Here is a 27,769-nt window from a genome sequence, read left to right as displayed (position 1 = left end):
GAGTGAGTCACAAGACCTTACCACTCTCCACTGACAAAAGTTAGTCCTTGATCCCAGATCAAGTTGTTGAACACCATGCATCTTAGTCATAGGGAGTACGGCAGTGCACGATGCGTCCATCAATAGTGCTATGGTCCCTAACCACTTTTCCCAACTCATTGGCTAGATGAGAGGTACTTCCCATGAGTCCTAGACTCTATGGGTAGGATGTGTGCTAGGGCATCGACAGGAGAAGGTGAACCACTCATCCTGCTCATATGCCATAGGAGAAGGTGAATCACTCATCCTATGCATATGTCAATCGTAGGAGAAGGTGAACCACGCACCCTACATACATGTGTCTGTAATAGTAGGGGAAGGTGAACCACTTGCCCTACACTAGTACACACATGTCAACCATCATGGGGTATCACAGGGGAAGGTGAACCACTCACCCTATACATAGCACACCACTAGGGGAAGGTGAACCACTCACTCTATGGTCGCTCATAGCTCCAAGAAGTACCCCAAGCCCCCAAGAGCTCCCAGACCTCAATGTCCAAATCATACAGGACCCTCATAGGAGGGTCTTTCCACGACTCCAAGTCTCTCTCAAAAGGTTAAGAATTTGACCTTTCCCAAGGGCTTCGTGAGAATGTTTGCGACCTACTCATCCGTCCTGATGTGTTGGATCCTTATTGCTCCCTATTGTACCATATTTCGGATAAAGTGGTACCTGATATCAAAGTGGTTGGAGCGAACGCGAAACACGAAATTCTATGAAAGGCAAATCCCATTTTGGTTGTTGCAGAAGATCACGATGGTATCTAGCACATGCTCAAATAGCTCACTGAATAGCTTCCTCAACCAAACAACTTCACAATAGGCCATACTCGCAATAAAGTATTCGGTCTCAGTGGTGCTTAAAGCCACTGATTTCTGCTTCCTGCTCATCAAGATACTGAAGCAGGCCCTAATGAGAAGCAACACCCAGACGTGCTCTTATGATCCACCACAATGCCACCCCCAATCAGCATCTGAATATCCATGATCTCAAATTCCCGACAGTGTATCTCAGACCATAGTGGATTGTGCCTCGGAGATATCTTAAGAGATCCTTAGCAGCAATCCAATGAATGTGATGAGGCTCGACCATAAATTGACTCAATGTGTTCACAACGAGGCATATGTTAGGACAAGAATTTACCAAGAACATCAAGTTCCCCATAAGTTGGCAATGCTCAAAAGGGTTTGCTCATCCAGGCCCAACAACACTTCCACATAGCTTCTTGAAGTTGAGTTCCATCGGAGTAGACACAGACTTACAATCCACCATTCCACATCTCTCAAGCAGCTTCACAATGTATTTTCCTTGAGAAAGGAAAATCTCACCTAGCTTTTGCTAGACCTTCAGTCCTAGGAAGTAGTGCATCAATCCTAGGTCATTCATCTCGAATTCGGAAGCCAACTCCCTCTTGCATTGATGAATGAGAGGGTTATCACCTGTGAGAAATAGATCACCCGCATAAAGGCCCAGAATGAGAAGCCTATCCCTTTCAACCTTGAAGTATAGGTTTGGGTTAGCATCGTTCCTTGTAAATCCCAGCTTCATAATATAACTATCAATCCTCTCATACCAAGCCCTAAGGGCTTACTTCAACCCATAGAGGGCTTTCTTCAACCTTCATACATGTGTCTTATGATCTTGAACTTTGAACCCCTCAAGTTGTTCTACATAGACTTCCTCTTTAAGCAAGCCATGCAAGAAGCAGTTTTGACATCCATTTGGTGTAGGCTCCAACCTTGCGAGGCAACAAAAGCTATGATCGAATGGATGGTGGTATATCGGGAAACCGGTGCAGATATCTCATCATAGTCTACTCCCTTTTGAGAGAAGCCTTGAGTAATGAACCTAGCCTTGAACTTTTCAGCACTCCCATTAGCTCCATGTTTGATTTTGTAAATTCATTTTGAAGTGACCACAGACTTATCCTTGGGTCTAGGAACCACATCCCAGACATCATTCTTCATGATTGATTCATATTCCTTGTTCATTGCATCCTTCCAGACTTGTTTCACGGCTCCTTCAAATGTCCCCCTCGGTGCAATATGTCTCTCAGCATCTTCAAGAGTACCTTTGAGCCACAATGGTCTTTTTCTTGATGTAGAGGGCTCACTAGAAGGTGGATCAATGGGATCCATCGAACCTTCAACAATGGGCATCAGGTCATCAGTCGAAGATTCATCATGCTTTCCTGCATCATCATCATTGTCCTTCCTAGGGATAGGAAGATCTCGGACTTTCCTAAAGGCAGGATATTCATCGAAAGTGACATCATGACTTATTCCTACTTCTTTTTGACTAGGCACATAAATTCTATATGCCTTCGAAGTTTCACTGTAGCCCACAAACATTCCTTTCTTCCCAGATGCATCTAGATTGGTTATTTTCTCTTTCGGCACATGAAAATATACGGGACAACCAAAAATTCTGAAATGAGAAACATCAGGTTTTTTATCGATGAAAACTTCTTCGGCTATCTCGAAGTTCGATGCTTGATGTGGGCATCTATTTTGAATATACACAATAGTATTGGCAACTTCTTCGCATAAGAACTTCGGTAGGCCTTGGTCATGAAGCATGGCATGGGTGGCTTCTATGATAGTTCGATTCTTCCTTTCGACAACTCCATTTTGTTCAGGAGTATATATAGTAGTGGTCTCCCTCTTAATGCCAACTTCTCTACAATAGTCATTGAATTCATTTGACTCATATTCGGTTCCATTATCAGTCCTCAATATTTTGATCTTCTTCCCTGTTTGATTCTCGACCAAGGCTTTGAAAGAGAGGAACCATTTGAACACTTTGTCCTTCTTCTTTAAGAAATAGATCCATGTTTTGCGAGAGAAGTCATCCACAAAAATTGCATAGTACAAATATCCTCCCAAAGATGTTACGAGCAACATACCTGATAGATCAAAATGGACCAATTGAAGAATATCGGTAGTTTGGCTTTGACTTGACTTGAGGGGAATGGTCTCCTTGTATGTTTTCCAGCTGCACAACCCTAACAAACTCTTTCATGATGTAAGTTGAATTTGGGCACACTTGTGACCATCTTCCTTACATTAGGTAAGGCTTTGTAATGAAGGTGAGCAAATTTTCAATGCCATAATTCGGATTGAAGAGAAGTATCGCAAGTCATTGCTCCCAATGGACTTCCTCCAACCTGATAAAGACCTTCAACCTTGAATCCAAGAGTGAATGCATCTTTTGGGTTCCTTTGCTAAACATGAACCTTCCCATCAACGAATGTCACCTTGAAACCTTTATCTTCCATCGCAAAAATAGAGACTAGGTTCTTTTTCAAATGTAGATGAAGGGTTTGACCTTGATTTAAGTGAAAAGTAACAGTCCCAATTCCTTTCACGGGATAAGTGGCATTATCCCCAAGTATAATCTCCATATTAGTCTTCTTTTCAATCAAGTTTGAAAGGGCCTCCTTGTACCCAGCGAAATCCTTTGAGGCACCATTATCAATCAACCAATGATCCAATGTATCGGAAGGAGAGGCGGTGGTGAGGGTGGAAATGAGATAAAATTCTTTTTGCTTTTCTACAACATTAACTTCTTCATACCTGGAGTTTCTCGACTTCTTGGGAGGACAACCATTTCCATTTCGAGTAGCAGGAGCATTCCTATTTCCTTTGTTGTTGAACTTGTTGTTCCTTTGATTGCCATTGTTGTTATTGTTGTCATCATCTCTTGGAGTATCCTTCTTGTGAGGACACTCTCTGGCGAAGTGGCCAAACCTGTTGCAATTGAAGCATCTTCCTTTCTTCCTTCTTTGAATCCCGACTTGAACCCTTGACCTTGTCTTCTTGGACCAGCTTTGTTCTTCCTTTTAGCATGAGCGGAGAAGGCGGAAGGATTTTTTCCATTTGAGGGCTTGTCTCTTTCCGTCATCCTAATTTCTTCTTGAGTGCATCTAGCCAATAATTTATCAAATCCTGGAATCCCGTCATTGTTGAAGATGGTAGTGTTAAACACATACCATTCTCTTGTAAGGCCTCCAAGTGCAATAAGAGTGAGCTCCCTGTCACCAATAACTTCTCCAATAGATAGGAGATCATTCTTGATTTCGGTAATCCTCATGAAGTAGGATTGGATGGATTCTCCTCTATTCATTTTGATGTCTTTCACCTTGTTCTTGAGAAAGAGAACTTGATTTGCATTATTTACTTTGAACATCCCAATCAGCGTGTCATACATCTCCTTAGATGTTTCCAAATCAGAAATATAGCCAACCAAAGGCTTGTGAATAGAATCAACAATAATTTTCTTAGCTTTAACCTTACCTTTCTTGTACTTTGTTTGTGCAACAGCGGATGCATTTGAAGGAGGTTCCACTAATCTTTCTTTGACATAGTCCATAGCATCATTTTCTTCCAAAGTCAAATCTAGAGACATCTTCCATGCATGATAGTCGGATTTGTCCTTAAGCTTGTCCTCGGATTTGAAGTAAGATGTAGTCGTCATTGGGACTAGTTCCAAGTCCTTGTCTAACAGCTTCCCTTAGTGATTGTTTTTCCTCACTCTTGCTTGGGCTTTGTCTTGACTTGAGCTCTGATACCATGTTAATTTTAGATAACAATGGTATGTTCTATGCTTAGCACAATTTACTTCAATGTTCCTTTAGCATTGCAATGACAATTTCCAATTATTTCCAATAGTAATCACATTAACTTAATCACATTGACAGTAAATGCAGATAGAACCAATGTTTTAAAACTCCGACTCAGCCAAAGGTCGATTCCGACTTCGACTTCGACTCGGTATCGACTCGGCCGGCTCGATTTCAATGATTCGGCCATTGTAAAAAATATATTAAATATTTATTTTTTATAAAAACACATAATTGTAAAGATTTTCATTCATGTTTCCAAACACACAACATTAGAATATAGATAGAAGACAACATATGATCAAAGTAGGGTCATGAATATATCCATTATATTAAAATGGCACCCAGTGCACTGTCCAATACATACACAATGATGATATAGAGATCAAAACAAAAACACATAACCAAGGAGGCTAGAAATGGCCTTTACAACAAAAGTCTGTGATCAGTACTACTGGTTACTGCTAGAGTTGCCAACATCATCTGGCTTAGTGTTAATTGGGAGCAGGAGTGAAAGCGAGGAGCAGGAGCGAAAACGGGAGCGGGATCGAATCCCGGAGGAGTTCGACAACCAATGTCACTAACATCAAGGTACATAGAGGGATTGGTGCTCTTGATTAAATACGAGTTCCATACCCTAATATATGACAAAATTCAATGGAAACATTGCAATCCCCCAATCTTGAAATCCTGAAAAACCGATAACTCTGCTGGATTTTGAATGAAATCTAAAATTCTACTTTCTCCATATGAAATCCAATGAGGCCGGAACCACTCTCAAATATCCCGAGTCATTTCATGGTAATGTTAAGAATTTAAGTAAAAGGATGAAAATGAAGATTAAGGAGAATGCCACTTTTACTTTAAGAATTTAACATTACCATGAATAGCATAGCCTTAGTAGGGTAATATGATCAAATACTAGGGTTTGGGAGAGGGGAATGGACACCAAATACCAGCAAACTAATTCATAAACCCCTTTGGAGTCCCCCACATTTAGAAAAAAAATAAAAATAAAAAAAATGCATGTTTTTATGGTTCATTGGCCACTGTCAGCTACCCGGCCGAGTAGTTACGGATCCGGCCGAGTTATGACTGACTCGGCCGAGTCATGCTATGACTCGGCCGGGTTAGTCATAACTCGGCCGACCAAACCAAATTTTCTGCCAGGTTGAAATTTTTTTCCCGGCTCGGACCAACTCCGCCGAGTCGGTTCCGAGCCGGCCGGATTTTCAAACAATGGATAGAACATAAAAACATATGCAAAAAACAAGCCAAGACAAGAGGGCACCAGATTTGGCGGATGCCATGGAAAAACCCTAATGTGGGGAAAACCCTTTGATCAAATCTTTTTATTATTATTCAAAAATTCAGCAAAAAGAGAGAGTACATAGACCAAATTTATTTGCCCAATACACAGTCAAAACAGCACTGTCAAAATCAGCAGTCAAAAGCAGTGTTGTTAAAATCGCGATTTTATCGGAAAATCGCGATTTTTTCGCAAATCCGATTTTATCGCGATTTTTATCGATAAAAATCGGCACTTTTTTTTATAGGCGCGAGTTTTTAAAAAAATCGCGATTTTTTCGGTAAAAATCGCCAGAGGCGCGGGCAGCGGGCATTTTATATGGAAAATCGATTTTTATTTTATTTCATTGAGCAGTCCGCGCGGAGGAGGAGGAGAAGAAGTGAGGGAGAGGGTTGCCGTCGGATTTGGGAGCGAATCCAAGCGATTTTAGGAGGAATCCAAGCCAAGATCACCAATTTGTCCATAAACCAGGTATGTAGATTAATTTTTTTTTGTTTTGCTTCTATAAAAACTTTGTTTTTCATTGTTTTTAAAGAATTTTTGGAAATTTTTCATTGATTTGGGATGGGTTATTTGTTATGAGTCATGACTATGAGAACCAATTTTTTATTTTTATTTTCTCATTTTCTTTAAACATTGTTTATTTTTTTTGAATTTTCATTGTTTTTTTGCATTTGCCATTGGCATTTGGTTGGGTAACTTGGGTTTAGAAATTGGGATTTTGGAAATAATTAACTTGTAATTTTGCAAATGCTAAATTGTAATTTGTATTATGTAATCCTAAATTCCTATTTCCTAATCCTTATTTTTAATTTTTTCCATAGGTTTGCAAATTCAAAATTCAAAAACAAACATGCCAAGGAAATTGGATCCTTTCTGGGAATATGGTGACCCTAAAACTCCGAATGATAGACAAAACTTGTATTGCAAGTTGTGTGGAAAGGAGATATTCGGGGGGGTGTACAGGTTGAAGTTCCACCTTGCACAAATCCCTGGACGTGATGTGGTGCCCTGTCCTAATACAAATGCTGAAATTATCCGAAAAGCCATGAGAGCATTGGGAGAATTAGAGCACTCTAAAGAGGCCAAAGAAGAACTCAAAAGGCAACTAAAAAGGTCAGCTGAAGGAAGTGGGCCAAGTGGCACTGGTTCTACTGCAGCGTCAGTCAATCCGGTAGCTGCATCATCATTTTTTGTTCCTCGAACCACACCTGGTGCACAACCAACTATCGGTTCAATGATGAAAAGAACTGAAAAAGAACAAGCTGACAAGTTGATGACAAAATTTCTCCTCTGGAGTGATATTCCTTTCAGCATTGTAAGGAATAATCCATTTTTCCAACCTACTGTTGATGCTATTGCCAGTGTTGGCTCGGGGTACAAAATCCCTTCTCTTCATGATTTCAGAGGCTGGCTTCTTCAAGATGAAAAGCGTGACTGCACCCAAAGATTGGAGGATTTTAGGGAATCCTGGGCACAAACAGGATGCACTGTTATGTCAGATGGTTGGACTGACCAAAAGGGGAGAACCCTTATAAACTTCTTGGTTAGTTGTCCCAGGGGGACTATGTTTATCAAATCTATTGATGCAACTCATCAAATCAAAGATGCAAAAAATTTATGTGATTTGCTGGATGTGTTTATTTTGGAGGTGGGTGCAGAAAATGTTGTCCAAGTCATAACGGACAACGCTGCAAATTATGTTGCTGCTGGTAGAATGCTTATGGACAGGCATCCTACTTTATTTTGGACACCTTGTGCTGCCCATTGTATTGATTTGATGTTAGAGGACATAGGGAAAATTCCCTTTGTCAAAGAGACTGTTGACTCATCAAAAAGCATCACAAAATTTATTTACAATCACACATCTGTGCTTAGCTTGATGAGAAAATGCACCAACAACAAAGAGTTGGTGCGCCCCGCCATTACACGGTTTGCGACGAGTTTCATATCTCTTCAATCCCTCTTGAAATCTATGTGGGATTTGAAGAGAATGTTTCTTTCAGAGGAGTGGCGTTCTTCGCCAATGAGCCGCAAACCAGAAGGAGAGGCCGTCTGCAGACTTGTTTCATACCAAGAAGACTTCTGGGCGAGAGTGCAGGAGGTGTGCGCTGTCACTGAACCTTTGGTAAAGGTTCTTCGGTTGGTAGATGGTGAGAAGCCCGCAATGGGCTATTTGTATGAAGCCATGGACAGGGCCAAAGAAGCCATTCGGTCCTACTATGATGACAAGGGAGATGATGGGTTCCAGAGACAACTCCTTCTATGGAAGGTCATTGATGAGCGATGGAACAACACACTCCATCGTCCCATTCATGCTGCTGGGCTTTTCCTGAACCCTACATTTTCTTATGCATGTGGGTTTGATTTTGATGCTGAGATCATGGATGGATTATTAACCTGTGTCCAGAAGATGGTGAGAACTCCAGAACAACGTATGGAGATCTCTAAACAAATTGAGACGTATCAGATGTCAGGTGGCACATTTGGCTTTGATATGGCTATCTTTGATAGGACGGCCAAAATGCCAGGTATTTTTTAGTTTGTAACTTTGTTTCAAATTTCATTGTCTCTTCAAATTCCATTTTTTTCTTATGTTTATTTGTAATTTTGTTGTAGCCGCATGGTGGAAGATGTATGGTGGCAGAGTACCCCTTTTGCAAAAGCTTGCCATACGCATCCTCAGCCAAACATGCAGCTCCTCGGGATGTGAGCGCAATTGGAGTGTATTTGAAAAAATACACAACAAGAAGCGCAATAGGTTAACAACTTAACACTTAAACATTTAAAATATTGCAAATTTCCAAATAAATTTTTGAATTCATTAAACAATATTTTTTTTTATAATATTAATTATTAATTATTATTTCATGAACTTTGTACAGGTTGGAGTCCCGTAGACTTAATGACATGGTCTATGTCTACTACAATCTTCGATTGTGGGTGAGGCAACTAGACAAGACACCTGATATGGAAGCCATCTCATTGGATGAGATTGACACCACTGCTGAATGGAGGGTTGAGACCGAGAGGCCTCTCATGGATCCCACTGAGGATTGGTTAGTGCAGGAGGAGGGGGAGGAGGAGGGGGAGGGGGAGGAGGAGGAGGAGGAGGAGCAGGAGCAGGAGCAGGAGGAGGAGGAGTTGGAGGAGCAGGAGGAGGAGGTGACACCGCCTACCCGGGCTACCACTAGAGGACGTGGTCTCTGTCTACCTACAGTAGCTGCTACTTCTACAGCTACTTCTTCAGCTTCTAGAGCACGTCAGACTCCACTGCCATTTCCACCACCACAGGCACCAGCATCTTCATCTAGGGGGAAAGGGAAAGCAGTGACATTTTCTCGCAAGAGGGGCAGAGGAAATCAATAGGATTAGAGTCTTAGACTTTCATTTTATTGTATATGACATTATGACATGATGAGATACATTATCATATTTTTTGTTGATATTTTGAGGCTGAGTTGGGACTCAGGACTTACTATTCAGGACATGATTCAATGTTATGTGTGATTTTAGCGCTAGAAATGATATTAAACATCTTATATATTAGTTTTTTTATCATATTTATGTGTCAATGTATTTATTTTATGTTGTAGATGGTTTAGATATTAAAAAAAATGAAAAAAAATGAATATTTTTGTGCCAAACGATTTTTTCCCGATTTTTTCCGATTTTTTCCCGATTTTAACGATTTTTCCGATTTTTTCCCGGCGCCGATTAAATCCCGATCGCGCTTTTAACAACATTGGTCAAAAGCAGTCGACTTCAGCCCTAACCAAAAAGTCAATGCTCATCAAATCAGCGACAAAACTTATCCTTTGCAGCTCGGTCAAAGGTAGTCAACTCGGCCTCCAAGAAGGGGCAAAGTCAATTCAAAACAGTCCACACAGCCTCAGTCAAACTCAGTCAAACTTCAGTCAATGCTTGCGGTCAACACAGGTCAAACTGCTCCAAATGCCTCGGTTTTTGTGCCAGCAAATACGGCCTCAAGAAATCAGAATTCTGCCCAAGAAAATGCAGTCAAAACAGGTCAAACTATCCTTGGCCAACACCGGTCAACGCTGGTCTGCAATCTGGAATTTCGGCCTGCTCTTAGTCTCTGAAATTTTCAGCCTCCTTGCCACACATGTGAGAGAGAGAGAGAAGATCCCAAGCTGTACGAACTAATCTGATGTGGATAAAGAGAATGATGTGTGAGTGAGTGATGTCCAAATGAGGAGAGAGGTCACTCCTATTTATACAATTTGTTGAGGGTGAGGAGACACATCCATTGGGCTTCTTGAGCCTACATTTGACAGAGGCTGACCTTGACAATTTGTGCATGAGAGAGAATAAATTGAATATTCCACTTCTGCTTGTCTGAATGAGATGATCTTTATATCGAATTTGGACCTCTCGAAAAGAGGAATCCAATGCAATAATCATCTCCATCATATGAGCTGTCCCAAGGTGGAATTTGGCCCTAGATGCCAATTTTAACAAAACATAAAAAGAATAAACCCATCCACAAGAGAGGAGCAGACTTAAAGTGTCAAATTAGTTTAACTGTTTCTAAAGTAAGAAGTTATTTTTTTCAATAATAAGGACAGCCTCCAGACTGCTCCTGATCCTGCTTGGTTCTGAATGTCATTTCTTGAAGCTTTGCTGTGAATCTGCCACTGCAATTTGTTAATTTCCAACTGTGGGGGAGTCCTAAACAGGTTGCCTAGAGTGCAACTAGGTTTGGCTATGTTTTCAACTGCTTTTTGTTCTTTATGTCTAGCAGTTTCTGCAATCTATCCCTCATTGCATGTTTTGTCATTTGAGATCCAGTTGCCAAAACTTTCGAGGCAGTTTCATGTGTTTGGTGCAGCAGTTTCTATCTAGGTGCCAATCTTCAAGCTCCCTCATGGTCTTTGGCCAGCACAGTTTTGTTTGTATTTGGCTGTAGTTCTTGGTAAAACATCTATTCTTTTGCCAGGTATGAGATATGCATTGGTAGGTTGTTTCAGTTCTTGGCCATGTATTATCAAAATCATGATTGCACGGTCTCCCCGTTTGGAGGCATTTTAAAGAAGTGTTAGGTTCATAGACCATGATCTTCTTTCAGTTTCTATGAAGTTACAGAGCCTGTATTGCTACAGATTTTTGTCTTGGTCTTGAAGGTTAATGGATAGATCCCAAAAGTGCTGTTGTTCCATCTCCACCCAGTCATGGCAAGGATTGCTTTGTTTTTTGGATTTAGTTGTTTGTTTTCATTTCTTCTTTGTTTAGGGATTGGTGAGATGGGGTCTGCGGTGCCTCTTGGTGGGTTTTGAATCAAATATGATGTTTTTATTTTTCAAATATGATTTGAAGATGGAAAGAGGCATTACCTTCAACAACTGACACATCCCAAATGCCTCCATTACTGAAGGCAGTTGAAGTAAGATGGAAAGAGGCACTGCCTCAAGATTTCCATTTTCTGTAAACTCTGGCAATCCTTGGGCTCCGTCTCACAAAATGTGCACAAAGTGGAGAGTAAGAATAGGATCATGTTTCAACTTTCAACACACCTGTTTTTTATAAATGTCATGTGCCTAAGACTTGTTTTCAGGGATTGAACATAACTTCCATTGCTTTTTTCACTCTTTTCATTGTAGTGGATGCTTGAGTTTCACAGCGTCCTTTCTGTCTATTATTACCTACTAAGATGCTCAGAAGAGCTATTTTTCACAAATGGCATCCATTTTTCAAGTTAGACACCCATATAATTCAGATCCATACTTGTGATTGAAGTATTCACACATGTTATAGGATTCAGCAAGCAGAAAATTCACTAATATAGAGTAATTTTCAAAACTGAAAATGCAACACCAGAGTTCATCATATCAAGTCGTCTAAGAACATAAGATAAATCCAAAAGTGACTTGAAACACTTGCAATATGTTAAACAGGCTATGGAAAATGAATGCAAAGGAAGCATTCACCAACCATCTGTATGCATTCTGCTTGAATGCAACCGGCACATTGGAACTACGAGATAACAAGGGTTACCTGCAGGCTCATCCAATAATGGTAGGCCTATGGTCTGTCCATCTTACCAACACAGATCTTTACAGCGGAATAAAAGATGTAAAAGTCCCTACAATTACTCTCAATCTGAGATCAAGCTTCTTCAATTTGAATACATTACCATTGAATGAAATAGTTTTGTGCAAATCTGGTTTCACTGCTCAGCCTATTTGGTTTTGGTGCCAAGGCCAATGCCCAGCAACAGATTCAAGTGCACTCTGCAATTCTGTTTATTTAAATACGCAATCTCTATTCATCCTCGTTTGCATCACTATAACTATAATACAATTACAATGTGTTAAATTATGGTATGTTCTATGCTTAAAGCAGTTTACTTATTTTTCTTCTTATTACCCACAGATTAGCAATCACATATACATAAAGTAAAGTGCAGATAGAACATTAAATGATCGACAGAAAACAAGCCAAGACAAGAGACACAAGATGTGGCAGCTAGCCAGGGACAAAGCCCAATGCGGGGAAACCCTTTGATCAAATCTTCTTTTATCTTCAATAGTTCAGTAGAGAGAAATAGTACGAAATCAGAATTCTGTAATTTTATATCAGCAGTAGCAAACCCTAGATCAGCAAAGTCGAACTTGGTCAAACGAGTGGAAATTGACCTCCAATATGTTTGGTCAATTTCTGGTCAACTAACCCTCGAACAGCATGAAGAAACAGCCCTTGAACAGCTCTGAAAACATAGTCAAACTGCAGTTGACTGAAGTCAACTTGCTGCCCCAAACTCGAGCAGTCAAATCACCTCGATTTTCGTGCCAAAATCTGCGTCCTACCTAGGAGAGGCAACCACACCAAATCCGCACTCCTAGATGATCAACGCTTGGTCAACATTGGTCAAAGAGATGACCTGCAGTCCCTGTATCCTTCTTCCTGCGTCTGCCTTGCCCTACTGCGTCTTCTTTTCCAGCCACATGCGTGAGAGAGAGAGAGAGGCTTCTTTGATGCGTAGGAGAGAGAGAAGATGAGTGATGAGATGAGTTGCAAATGACTCAACCTCTCTTCTATTTATATGAAACGTTGGACATGTGTGCCACACACTTAGCTGCTGGCCGACCTTGACAATTTGTCAAGTAATTAGAAATAAATTCATATCACCATAAATACTTGTCGAAATCAGATGATCTTTAGATCAATCCTACACCTCTCGACGAGAGGAAACTAGGAAAAATATCAGCAGCCATAAATAAGGTGACCCACATGGAGTTTGGCCCTAGTTGCCAATTTTAACACAAGGGGTATTCATATGCTGCCTTGTTGAGGGTTGTTGGTAACTGACGGAGTGAAAGAGCCCGAAGGACACTTTCATTGCAAGTGTGGACACTGCTATGATAGCACACAGTGCGTACACAGCAAGTAATCAAATGAGCATATCAAATAATAAGAGCAGTGTTACTTGGGAGCAGGAGCGACATTTTCAAAAGCTCTCGGTTTGGGAGCGAATCCCAGAGCGTTTTTTATATAATATATATATATATATATATATATATATTATATTTTGATACATATATGTCAACAAAAACATGTAGAATGATGAATTAGATATAAAAAACATAAAAAAGAAGAAGCATAGATTGAACCATATAACAACAATCATCTAGAAGTTATAATCTTCATCAACCATGTCCACAAGTTAGTAACATAGTAACATACAACATATTGAGTCTCATGATTCATAAATCTTAAAGTTTCAAGCTTTCAAAATTCAATATATAACATTTATCATCATCGATCACCGAAGTTGTACTTGTAAGCTAAGTGTAACCATTACAACAAATAATATCTAACATGAAATGAAATGTTATAAAATGAAACAACTTTCAACTTTCATGAAGCATCATATTCATAATTAATTACTAATGAGTTATAATTGCCAACTTCAAACTTAAATTGTCATAATATATTGTTTAAAAAAATATCATAATAAATATGAAAGAGTCAATAGCTATAAAAACTACTAGAAACTAGAAAAGACAAGTAAATCTATTATCTATTGCTTATGCTTGGACCTCTTGCCACCACGAGAAATGTCTAATTTTTTAGTCTTGTTGGAAAATCAGGATCTTTGTCATTAATATCACCCTCTAAACATTAATATCCAGAGGTATCTTTGTCATTACCTCTGTATCTGTATAGGGATTTTTGTCATGAACATCGCCCTCTAAGCATTAACATAAGATGGAAAAATCATAGCATGTCAAGTCAAGATTTTGTTTGAGTGATGCGTACATTTTTAGGAGGGTCATGATAAAGGAGTTTGACAACCAATGTCACTAACATCAAGGCACATAGAGGGATTGGTGCTCTTGATTAAATACAAGTTCCATACCCTAATACATGACAAAAATCAATGGAAACATTGCAATCCCCCAATCTTGAAATCCTGAAAAATTGATAAGTCTCTTGGATTTTGAATGAAATCTAAAATTCTACTTTTTCCATATAAAATCCAATGAGGTCAGAACCACTCTGAAACATCCTGAGTCATTTCATGGTAATGTTAAAAATTTAAGTAAAGGTGACATTCTCCTTAATCTTCATCAAGGAGAATGTAACTTATACTTTAAGAATTTAACATTACCATGAATCGCATATCAATACTAGGGCCATAGGCTTGATCATTAAGCTGCCCCACTCAAAACTTATTTGTTTCTCTGGAAAAAAAATTGCATTTGGAACATTATTGCAATTTTTTTTTGCAAAAAAAGCTAAATGCTCTCGAAAACACTCCCGAAAAGGCAGGGAGCGTTATTTTTTAGGGAGCGCAAATTGGGAGCGGGAGCGAGAAGGGGGGGGCGCTCCCCCACAACCCTGAATAAAAGAATGCTATTGGTAAACCATATTCTATATCAAATGTTCAAACTGAGTGGTTGATAAACACACATCTGCCCAAAATTTACATTTAGTCAAGCAGTAGACAAGATGTGTGGTGCTTTGTTCTTGCCATTGCCATCACCACAACCATGAGACATTCAGCAAATATAATCAATCATTTGTATGAAGATGGTTGGACGTAAATGCCAAATGCACAGACTTGGGGGATGCATGGTTGTATCTTGCAAGCAACTATCCAAGCCAATTGTGTTGTGTGTTGTAGCAGTTACAAAGTATTCAAATGGAACATGGGGATATCAGCAATCCAATCAAGCTACTGACCAAGGAAAACCAACCAGTGATTCCATACAATCATAATATTGTTGTAGACGTATTATTACTCAATGATTAGACAGAGCACCAACATATTGCCCATACCAGCAATCAAGCAAGTGGTCAATTGCGCTGTAGGTGCTACCCCAATTCCCAAACAGAGGATATGGTGCCACTAGATGCAGCAAATGTTCCACACAATACACAAGTAAATAAATTCACCCAGCAAATAGAAGTTAGAACAAATGAAGATGGTGCCAGGCATCTACAAATCCCATGCAAGTCAGTTCCCCAGGTTGGATTATGATTCATCCTTACTGATATCCAAGTCATGGAGGGGAACAAATAGATTATTTGGAGACTCTTTAAAGGGGATCCAAATCTGGATGAATCCTCTGTCACTAGGTACTTCCCCTCTATTACCTATCTCCAGCTGCGTACCTCTATGCAAGTTGGACATCTTCGGAAGTTATTAGGTTTCTAAAGATCTATATTTTAGGTTGTCAGGCTCTGGGATCCGCAAAGATCCTAAGAATGTTGGTACTTCATCCTCGACATCTCACAATTATGACTGGAAATCATATCTTGATGTCACTACTTCTCAAGCAAATCATGTTCGAAACAACCCTACTCCTTGTTCTTGATTGGGGCCCCGGGTTTCCTCATCCCTCGACCCCCCCACAATCTGCTCTAAGTTGTTTCATGTCTCCTTGTTGGAATACTTCTCTCCATCTACCATTTACCCCCTTTCAAAAACCTTGCATTCATCCCCTCCTACAAGTGGTTTCATCGGTCACTTTCTGTCTCCCAAGTTTCTTTGTAGCAGTGACCCTCCATAGAATCATCCCTCAACATCAGTCCCAATGGCTGATGATTTGTCAGGTGGAATTCTCCCTAGTTGAGAGGGAGTGTTAAAATTGACAACTAGGGCCAAATTCCACTTTGGACAACTCCTTTGGGGAAGATAATTGTGGCATTGAATTCCTCTTTTCGAGAGGACCAAAATCGACCTAAAGATCACCGAATTTGGATAAGGAAAAATATTTATTTATTTAAAAGAAATTCTACAAGACATGATCTTATTAAGGTGGGAAAATTGAAAATTTGAAATTCAAATTTGCCTCCAAGTGTCAAGGTTGGCTTCACCTCCATAAGGACAAATTGTTATATATATAGGTGTCCTCCATCCTCATTAGACACACCGTATGGGCATCAAACTCAAAGGTATCATCTTCTATGGCAGCCGTAGCACAAGGAGGTCAAGGCTAAGGTAGCTAAGGGTTGTTTGGAGGTCTGTTTGTGGGATTTGATGGGTCCGTAATGCAACAGGGGCAGGCCAAGGCATATTGGTGGATGGCTTGAGTAGTTTTCTCCCTGTTTGGATAGGCCACAAGCCTTGAAGTAATTACAGGAGGACCACAGGCCTATTTTGGGCTAGTTAGAGGAGCCATTAGGCCTTATTCCCACAGCAAATCAAGTTACAGGTAGTCATGACAGGCAACATGAAGAAGGATGCTAGCCACAGTGATTGGAAACCCTGTTGAAGGAAACTGAATGGGCTAATGTGGACTATAATCAAGACCTAACCAGGTTCAAGATCTTCTATTGTTACATTATCACATTGACCAGGCTTGACTGCCTAGTATATATCTGTTTTGGGTTCATTATAATCAGTTATGAAGGCTTGAAGCAATAAAACTTAAGAGTGTTTGTGCTTTGTATTTACAAATAATATTTTATTAATATATGAAATGTACAAGGATGATGGATGTTACAATGAGGCCTTGCTTATATACCTAGGTAGGTGTCCTTTAATGATTGGGCATGTCTTTTAGACATACCTTTTCACTTAACTAATGACTATTTAAAATAATCATTATTTTGATTATTTATCATTTATTATTTATATTTATTTATATTCATTTTATTTTATATAATTTATATTCGTAACATTGCCCCTTCCTTCAAAAGCTTTGTCCTCAAAGCTTTAATGCTGACGATTTTCTTTCACCTTTTGTTATCTCAATATGTATAATTCGTCAATCTTCTCGGCACGTATAGCTCGTTAGTAATATTCCCATGGAATTAGGGTTTTCTTCTTTTTTCTTTTTCTCTTTTCTTATATATATATAATTTTTTTTAATAATTAATTATATAATAATTATAATTATAATTATTATAATTGTTATTATATACTTTATAATTTATAATTAGAAGCAGACTGGCGGAAATAACTAATCGTGATTGTTGATCGTGTAATTGTGACTGTTGAACGTGCACTGGGATGTCGAGTTGTGGGGGTAGATTAATCGACAACATGTTGTATGGCGGCTCGACGAGAAGTGGAGAATTGGTGATTGGTTTGCAAGCTGACCACACAATACGGAACGGGGGGGCACGATGGGATGTGGTTGTTGTGCTGCGGTTGGAGGATCGTGGTCATAGTGCAGTGGTAGGGACGACGAAGCCGGCGCATTGAATCGTGGTAGGGGTCAGTGGAAAGAGTTAGTGTGATGGCAGAAGGTGGAGGGAGGGTTGTCTACCGTGGTCAGTACAAAGGTGCCAGAGCACGAGCACTAGGGGCAGACAGGATAGCGGGGCGACGAGGCACGACGATAGTCTTTTCCTGACTCATAATCTAAGTGAAAATAAAACGAACTCTCCTCATTTTGATATTTGAACAGTAACAAGTTGTCCTCAATTCCCTAATAGGGAGGTTCATGAATGAAATTGATAGCAACCTCACCATCCTCATTCACTGTCCCATACATAAACCCTCCTCTCTTGATAGCAAATGCAAGATTTTCATTCACAAATTGCTGGAAGACATTGGCAACATCTCTATTAAATGAGGCAGAGACATGATGGGGTTTCCCCTGGCGCTCAATTCTCACCTATCTAGCAATCATATTATCCATGGTCATCTTTTTTCCAAAGCTCCCAGCAGGGTTTCCCGATACCCAATGAAGAAAGGGGAACGTTGGGGTCCTCTATGTCCTTAAATTGTTGGGTACTATTTGCCCTTAGCCAGCAATAGGTTTTGATTGGTTGAAAGGATTTGGCTGGCAATTGGCACTTGGAGTTGTGATTGAATGATAAATTTCAATTCCCCTACTATGGCATTCAGCCTATATACCTTAACTCTCTCCAATCCATCTCTACTTCATACTCTGATCAACATTTTCAAATATTCTGACACTACAAGATCGAAATAGTTTTGGCAATGAAAACCCAATTCATAGAAGAGATCCTTCATCTCTCTGGTGCTCAAGACTTGAGTGTAGTCTGGAATAACCTCAAGACGTAACGTTGGACTGAGCGTTGGGTTGTTAAGGGTGTATTGGCGCATCTGTTGCCTCAGCTTAGAATGAGGGATGAATTGTTAATGTTGAAGGGCTGACAAGTGTATGGGTTCATGGCATCGTGTTTCGTGTCCCAAATCCTCTCTAGTGTCCTATGGTTATAAAGAACCTGAGTTGGGTCTTCTTTAACATCCAGGCAAATTAGACCATAAGTGAATTCTTGAACCAGAATACCAACATATTCATCAGGAATATCATCATCTACGTCCATTTTAGAATTTTTCAAGTAAATTTTCACTTTTGTTAATGTTCTTTCTCCAATTTCCAAATAGATACATTGACTTCCTCCAATGGCCAACAAAATCAATCTCACAGAACTTCTTGTTACCTGAACAAGCTGGTCATGAATAGCATCTTGACAACATAAGGAGTGAGCATCAAAGACAAATCCTTGTATTTTTGTCTTTGAATAACTATATGCATTGATGTTCTCTCGTTCTTCCTCACGAATTGGTTACTCTGGTGTTACTGTCACCATTCTCGCTTCCACCTTTGTGGTTTTCTTTAAATTGAATTGGAGTCTCTCATTATCATCCATAGGTGATACCACAGTAGGATTGTCATTGGTAATAAAAGCAATTGCCATGTTTTCGATAGAATTAGTTTCACATGCTCTAACTTTCTTAGGGGCATCATCAAGTTCACAAGATTTGGTATCTACATTGTTGTTAGTTTCAGGGGTCTCTTGATCAATCCGCAGTTCATCCCTGTAATCCTCCCTTGTCTGCTGCAAATCAACTGTATTGGAATTCGACTTAACTAGATCAGAACCCACGATTTCCTAGCTTGCAACATCAGTTTTGTCATCTTCTTCAACAGTCTTATCTATGTCACCTTGAGGAACATGTTCAACAACATTTCCTTGGTTCGAACATTCTTTAATGTTAGTTCCTTTCATGTCAATGTATTCTTCCTTTAGACATGCTATAATTTTTGCACATGATTTTTTTAATTGCTGAAACGATTCTTAAATTTTACTTAACTGCTCAATGAATTTAGGACGTAAACTTAATGGCATATTGTGCAGCGGATAACGTCCAAAGGTTCACATGGCTCTGATTGTTGAAGGAAATGTAACTAGGTTCTGTCTTCATAAATGTACTTTTAATATTTGTATTTATTCAAGAAAAGAAATATTATTTTTATTATATTTGTCAATGAGTTTCTTGCTCATTGAAATAGGTCTAGAACATGTTAAAGTGATATACGTGAGTCAAAGAGTCAAAAGAATTATGTTGAAGACCTTAAGGGCATGTTACTATAGGTATACTTATGTATTAGAGTCAAAGAAGACATCTCCAAGCCATGTCAAGTCTCCTCCAAGCATGTGGCACCATCAAAAGAAGCCAACCGAAACAAAGAACTCAAGTCAACCTACATTCAACAAGTCTACCTAAAGGAGGGACAGTCCTTTATATATAAATGTTGTCCACTCCCTCATAATGTCATGTAGTCATCTCTAAAATCAACGAGTAAGGAAGACGAGTTAAGGATGAAGAGAAAGCGAAGAAAAGGAGCCTCTAGTGCAGCGAAGGAGGAGGAAGAAATACCGAGCCTTGGAAGTTTGTTCTAGGGCCAAATACAGTCACACGTGCGAAAAGGAGAGGGTCTCCCTGCGGTCATAGCAGCCCTCTATTACAGTGACATAAACTTCATTGTTTGGGCTAGATAATTAGGCCTATAAGGCCTCTCACTCAAGTGAAGAAGGAGCTCACTCAAGCGAAGAAGGAAGAGGTCAATCTCACAAGAAATCCCCTCACACGTGCGAAGAAACAGGGCTGCACTACTGTAATAACAAGTCTGCAACTATATCTCAATAAAGAGCTCGGTTGGGCAAGAGAGAAAGGTCTCCTTATGTGTACTAAGGATCAAGGATAAAACATCTCTTCTAGAGCTCACATAACAAGGTCTATCATCAGTTGCCGGAAGAAGAAGGAGGACGAAGTGTCGAGGAACGAAGTGCTGGGAAACGAAGTGCTAGAAGAAGGAAGACTAAGTGTCGGGGAACAAAGTGCAGAAAGGAGAAAGGACTTGACTTGTACTTGGAGGACATTCTAGTCAAGGGTCTAGGGTTTGGCATTAATCAATAAGAAGCCTCAATAAGAGAAATTTACATAAGGGTTTTCCTCTCAAGAGAAGAGAGGTTTTGGCCCTGGAAGAGAACCAACATCTTGTGTTCTTGTTCTTATGTTTTTGGTAGCAGTTTGATGAAGTACGCACACATGCATTAATAAGAAGAAGAAGAAGATAAAGCTAACAAGAAAAAGTAAAAAGACTCCACAAATTGTTATCAAGTCATGAAGAAACACACTACACCTAATTGCCCTTGATTCTTCAACACTAATACCACTAAAGACACAAAATTTAAGAGTGATTGTGCTTTTAGATATAAAATACACAAATGTATTTATAAATAGTATTTTATTAATATATGAAATGTACAAAGATGATGAATTTTACAATGAGGCCCTTCTTAGACATGCCTTTTCACTTAACTAATGACTCTAAAGACCTAAGAGGGGCCAGGTACGAAGGACTTTGCATGCATCAATATATATCAAGGCATTACTGAGCCTTCCTTACACAGGGTAAAATCCAATAAACCATAAGGCTAGGTTTCTAGGCTGAATGTCCCCTCCCAACCTCGTTCATTCCCTATGGGGTAGATTGAGCTCCTTTCCTTCAGTTGAATCAGTTGCCTTCCACTGAGGCAGGCACTCACTATTCATATGGTGAGGGCCTGCTTCCGCATCCTCTCCTCTCCTCTCCCTCTCCTCTCCTCTCCCTTATGGTATTTAAAATAATCAGTATTTTTATTATTTATTTTTTATACTTATTTATATTCATTTTATTTTATATAATTTATATTCATAATAAGGCCGCACTAATTGGACTAGGACCGAACTCTATTTGGAGACTTCCTTGTAGCTGCTCTGTCTTCTATTGATCTCTGGTTAGGGCAGAATCTGATTGCTATTGTTTGAAGACAGAATGGAAGTCTTGCCTGGGCTGCCTCTTTGTCATTGATTGTATTTTTCTCCCTCTCTTTCTCTGTTAAACATTTGATATTAATGATAAGAAGGTTTGATCAAGGTCTTTCCCCATCTTGGGGTTTTTCCCTGGCTTGAGCCAATCCTGGTGTTCTCTTGTCTTGGCTTGCCTTTTGCATATGTTATTTATGTTCTTTCTTCAATTACTGTTAATGAGATAATAGTTTATGTGATTGCTAATGAAAGAAGATGGAATTAAACTTGTATTAGAATAATACTATTTAGTGTTTAATGCTCATTCTTATTAGCTGTTGCTATTTTTATCATTTTTAGCAGTTTCTTAGATGAAACTGGTTGTTTCTATTTCCTAATAGAAACTTGATGTTTCTATTACTGTAAATATCTCTGTATTACTTATTGAGCTACATTCTGCTCATGTAAATCAATTCAATTCATTCATTGATTATGGTATCAGAGCGAGGTTTATTTTTTCGAAATAATTTTTCATTTGTTTGAAAAATTCCATGCTTCTTTTCGAAATTTGCTTTCTCGCTATTTGAGTTGCCCTCCTGTGGTCTCGTGAGGGTTTCTGGTGTCGTCCTAGAGGTTCGATGTTCAATTTTTTTTTGGGCCTATAGAACTGCTGTTTGGAACAGTCACGGTTCCAAATTCGAATTGGTGGTTTTTTGAAAATTCTGCGACTTTGAACTCGGAGAATCTCAGGCGAGTTTTGAAAAATTCGCGGTGAATACGCTACCTCATATCCGCAACGTTGGCCTCGGGACGACGGCACCTATTGATTTGAGGACGGGCTCTGCTTGGGGTTTTATCATTACCCAGTTCGTTACCTCCTGTGACAGACATTGCACACGGAATTATCAAAGTGTCGAGAGTAAGTCCGTGAGACATCTTTCTTTGCGCTATAGTTTCTTGCGAAGGTCGGAGTTTTGCCCTTTTGCGATTAGAAATCCAGTGTGTGTCACTGTCGCCGACGCAGTTTCCCTCCGCGTGGCGTCACAATTTCTTTGGTCATTGATGGGGATCCCGTGGTGAAGAGCACGAATGATATCCATATCTGATTGCTCAGAGCATAGAACTACGGCTTTAATCTTATCAGCCCTTTCCTGATTTTCCATTTGCTGCATTGAAAAATCCGCATGTATCTTTCGCGTGAATTTTTTTTTTCGTGGTTCCATCCGTCCAGGTTCCAGTCAGGAATCATCAAATTTTACAGCAGTCTGGATTTCCCCGCATCATTTACACCTAAGCGATCGCGATTAGTATTGCGCTGCTGCGGCTTTTGTTCTGACTGGTGCTGACCGGACGTGACTTTTTGGTAACAGCGATCGAGCTGAGGGTTTGGATCGTGGCTGCGTGCGTATTCTCTCCATTGAACTTAGTTTTGCAGTGCAGAAAGATCAATTCCTGTTGTACACGTTGAGACAGGCGTAGTGGGCACGCGGAACAGACCAACGTTATCTCAATACGGAGATTTTTTTTTGGCCCAAGTATTTCGTTTGTCGAAATTTTTTTCCAAATACAGATTTGATGTGGGTTTTGTGATACCTCAACTGGGCAGTCATCAGAATTTTCTGGGTGCATCGTTTTCTGTGCCTCGATTTTTCGAGTCAGCTGGCATCTGCATTGAAAGCCGAGTCAGAGTCCTTTGTTGTTTTTAGTATCTTGGGAAACGTGCAGATGGCCTCGCTAACCAATCTGATGTTGGAAGGCAGTCAGCGCTTTAATGGCACCAATTATAACATCTGGAAACAGAGAATGTTGACCATTTTTTAATATAGGCGTCTTGACCAACTCATTCTGAACAAAGAGCTCCGTCCTGGTACAGCTGGTACCGATCAAGATAAGTTTGATGATCGAAATCGAGAGGTTGTTATGCTTCTCAAACTCTCTGTGACTGATGATCAGTTACCGCAGATTCCTTCCGGCAAGACAGCTGCCGAAATCTGGCAACATTTGAAGGAATTGCACGAGACATCCGACAAGAGCAGAGCTTTCTTTCTCAAGAATCAGTTGTTCTCCATCATGATGGACGAACATATGTCTTTACAGGAACATCTTAACAGGATTAAAGACATTCGAGATCAACTCGAAGCCATTGGTCGGACCATGGAGGAAGAAGATATGGTAGTCATCACTCTGAAAAGTCTACCGAAATCTTATGAACACTTCATAGAAACACTCAACATTACCACCACAAATGTTGATCTGAAGTTTCCAGAGTTATGCACCAAACTCCTGCAACAGGATCGTTGGAAACAACAGTTTGGTAGTGGTGCTTCATCAGCCTCCTCAGAAAATGCTTTTGCTGCCAAATATCAGTCCTCTCAGTCCTTTCAGCAAAAAGGTTCTTCTCAGCCTTTTGATCCTGCTAGGAAGAAAAGTGTGCAGTGTAATTACTGTCACAAGTTCGGCCACATGAAGAAAGATTTCCGACAGAGGATTGCTTCTGAACAGAAGAAACAGGGAGGGCCCCATCAGACAGCAAATGTTGCAGAACATTTTGAGCAGACAGAATCTGCCTTTTACGCCTTTATGGCTAAAAGGTCTTCAAATCATGTCCCGTCTTCTGCCTGGTACATTGACTCTGGTGCATCACGCCATTTCTCTCACAGGCGTGACTGGTTTATTGACTTCTCACCTTTCAATGATTCCTTGGTATTTGGTGGAGGTGAAAAGTACACAGTGGTTGGCAGAGGTACAGTTCAGATCCAGTCTGGTGGGCGCACACTCATCTTCCTGAATGTGTACTATGTTCCTGGTATGGAAATTAATTTGTTGTCTGTCAGCCAGATTATGAGGAACTCTCTTCAGCTTGATGTAGTGTTCAGTGCGCACAAGTGCTCTATTATCGACAGGGAGACTAGTCTTACAGTTGCTGTTGGCCTAGAGGATCATGGTCTATACAGGCTTCTTGACACTGGTGATTCTCCAAAAGTGGCTCTAGCAGCTCGTGTTTCTCCCATCTGCACTCTGTGGCATCAGCGATATGGGCATCTAAACATGCAGTATCTCTCTCAATTCTCTCGGGAGGGAATTGTGTAAGGTTAACCTGATATTCAAACTCAGCAGTTGGGAGTATGCGGTGCATGTCAAGCTGGCAAGCAACATCAGTCTTCATTCAAGGATGGATAATCTTGGCGCGCATCTAAGGTACTCCAGTTAATTCATGCTGATATTTGGGGTCCTATGAATACATCTTCTATTACTGGTTGCAAATATTTTTTGCTTATTGTAGATGATTTCAGTAGAAAGATGTGGGTGTATTTTCTAAAATATAAATCTGATGCATTTAGTACCTTTCAGAAGTTTAAAACCTTAGTTGAAAAAGAGTCTGGCTGTAATATCATGACTCTTAGGACAGATAACGGGGGGGAATTTTGTTCTTCTGCTTTTTCCAACTTCTGTGATACTCATGGCATCAAACGCCAGTTAACTACACCCTACACTCCTCATCAAAACAGTGTTGTCAAACGCCGCAAATGTACGGTTGTTGAAATGGCTCGTTCCATGTTACAACACAGGAGTGTTCCGAACAAATTCTGGGCTAAAGCAGTATTCACTGCTATCTATCTTCTTAACCAATCACCTACTCAGGTTGTTAAGGGGAAGACTCCCGAAGAGGTTTGGTCTGGCCGTAAGCCTAAGATCAGTCACCTCAAAGTATTTGGCTCAGTTGCATATGTTTGGATTCCAGCTGCTAAGCGCACTAAGTTTGATTCCAAAAGCCAGAAACTCATGATGATAGGGTACAATGATCATCACAAGGCCTATAGACTAATAGATATAGCCACTGGTCATCTTAGCTTCAATCGGGATGTAGTATTTGATGAAGACAGGGGATTCTTTTAGTCTTCTCCTTCTGAGCAGTGTTCTGAGGATCAACTTCACAGTGTTCTTCTTCCGGTAGGTCCACCTGATGGGAGGGATGATGCAACATCAGTATTTGATAATACACTACCTGAGCTTCCTCCGGAAAATAACCCTCCTCTTGTTGCTCCTATTGTTCTTGAGCCTTCTCCACCTCCTCCTGATATTGGTTCCTCTACTCTTCGGCCTAAATGGTGGGCTAAAACCATTGGTGATCTTCAGGATAATGAGCTCCTTGAAGGTAGAACTTCTAGACATAAGAGCAAACAACAGTCTACAGTAAATTTTGCTCTTATGGCTAACCTACACAGTATTTTTGAGCCTCAAACCTATTTAGAGGCTAAGGGTACATCTGAGTGGGAACAGGCTATGGACGCTGAATTCCAGAGTCTTCAAAAGAACCAAACGTGGACCCTTTCTGATCTTCCTACAGGGAAAAAGCCCATCAGCTGCAAATGGGTGTATAAAGTGAAATACAAAGCTGACGGAACCCTAGACAAGTATAAAGCTCGTCTTGTTGCTCGAGGGTTCTCACAGAAGGAAGGCATCGACTATGAAGAGACCTTTGCTCCTACAGCCAAGATGAGTACCATCCGGCTTGTCCTTGCCCTAGCAGCTCAGTTCAATTGGAAAGTTCATCAGATGGATGTAAAGAGTGCTTTCCTAAATGGTGACTTACAGGAAGAAGTCTACATGACGCAACCTCCAAGATTCAAGGTTGCCGGTCAAGAACAGAAAGTGTGTAGATTAGTTAAAGCACTCTATGGATTGAAACAAGCTCCTCGGGCTTGGTACATGAAAATTGATCAGTATCTGACAGATCATGGCTTTCAGCGGAGCCCATCTGATGCAAATCTGTATCAAGCATACTGATGATGATATTTTGTTTGTGGTTGTCTATGTGAATGACCTTATCATTACTGGCAGCTCTTCACATTTGATCCATGGGATCAAACAAGACTTATGCAACACCTTTGATATGACAAACTTGGGACTTCTTCATTACTGTCTGGGGGTTGAAGTCTGGCAAACTGAGAACAACATCTTTCTCTCTCAGTCCAAGTATGCCAAAAATCTTGTGGACAGGTTCAAAATGCAGGATTGCAAACCGGCCACGACTCCTATGGAACCAGGGCTCAAACTTTCAGCTCAGTCATCCTCCCCCCTTGTGGATGAAACTTTATTCAGGCAATTAGTGGGCAGCCTCATCTACCTTACTGCCACTAGACCTGACATCAGTTTTGCAGTGAGCTACATTTCCCGCTTCATGTCAGCTCCTAAGGCTGATCATTGGATAGCAGCAAAGCGTGTGCTACGATATGTGCGTGGCACTCCTGATTATGGACTCCTATACACTCGAAGTTCCGATCCTATACTCAGTGGTTACACAGATTCTGACTGGGCCGGTTCGGTTGATGACCGAAAATCTACAGCTGGGTATGTGTTTAGTCTAGGATCCGGTGTTGTCACCTGGACTAGTAAGAAGCAGCAGGCAGTGGCTCTCTCCTCAACAGAAGCAGAGTATCGGGGAGCAGTTAAGGCATCTTGTGAGGCAGTTTGGCTTCGACGTATGCTTGCGGATATGCATGTTTCCCAGACAGGTCCTACTCCCTTGTTTTGTGATAATCAGGGAGTACTCAAACTTGCTAGGAATCCAGTCTTTCATGAACGAAAAGCATGTGGAAACCCATTGCCACTACATTCGCCAGCTTGTTGAAGACGGATTCGTTTAGTTGCGATATGTTCCCACAACAGAGCAGCACACAGACATCTTCACCAAGCCTCTTGGTCCTGATAAGTTTGTAAAATTCAGAGGGTCTATTGGTGTTGTAAATAGATTGAGCATTAAGGGAGGGTATTAGAATAATACTATTTAGTGTTTCATGCTCATTCTTATTAGCTGTTGCTATTTTTATCATTTTTAGCAGTTTTTTAGATCAAACTGGTTGTTTCTATTTCCTAATAGAAACTTGATGTATTACTTATTGAGCTACATTCTGCTCATGTAAATCAATTCAATTCATTCATTGATTAACTTGTGCTCGTATGAATTATTGAAGTTAAGCAAAGAACATGTCACTCAAATTAACAAGGTGGCACCCCTTCACATGAACAAAAAGACTATATATTTGACCTACTCCCATACTACAAAGTAACAGATCAAATCACAACATATCCAAGGCTTTACACGAAGCAATCTAAGGTTCTTTCTCAAGCGAAGTTTTGGGCATATATACATTATTCCTATACAACTTTCTGGGCTGTTCTGTGTGGATATTCAAGGGTTCTTTCTATGGTTATAAGTCACATTAATTCTGTAAACCTATCCGCTGCTTTGAAGATGATACAAAGGTTTTG

At 40.2% G+C, this 27,769-nt stretch overlaps 2 protein-coding genes across 3 annotated transcripts in view; one reads left to right on the top strand and one right to left on the bottom strand.

The window, feature by feature from the left end:
• The window catches only part of LOC149231696 (uncharacterized), a 240,483-nt gene that overhangs the window by 3,590 nt on the left and 209,124 nt on the right, over positions 1-27,769 (bottom strand). The gene's annotated exons all lie outside the window — the stretch shown is intronic.
• On the top strand, positions 6,649-9,036 carry LOC149231697 (uncharacterized). The gene is made up of 2 exons (XM_089376346.1): positions 6,649-8,734; positions 8,859-9,036. The coding sequence occupies exon 1, from the start codon at positions 6,827-6,829 to the stop codon at positions 8,513-8,515; it is 1,689 nt and encodes a 562-aa protein (XP_089232472.1). The 5' UTR covers positions 6,649-6,826; the 3' UTR covers positions 8,516-8,734; positions 8,859-9,036.

The sequence above is a fragment of the Pinus tabuliformis genome, chromosome J (genome assembly GCF_031772625.1).
Source record: "Pinus tabuliformis cultivar Carrire ecotype Pingquan chromosome J, CPIR1, whole genome shotgun sequence".
In the NCBI taxonomy this organism is placed as follows: Eukaryota; Viridiplantae; Streptophyta; class Pinopsida; order Pinales; family Pinaceae; genus Pinus; species Pinus tabuliformis.
This window is presented reverse-complemented; position numbering and strand designations above follow the sequence as displayed.

Bases quoted from the DNA above. Each gene is read 5' to 3' on its own strand.
- LOC149231697 (XM_089376346.1), top strand. From the start codon at position 6,827: ATGCCAAGGAAATTGGATCCTTTCTGGGAATATGGTGACCCTAAAACT.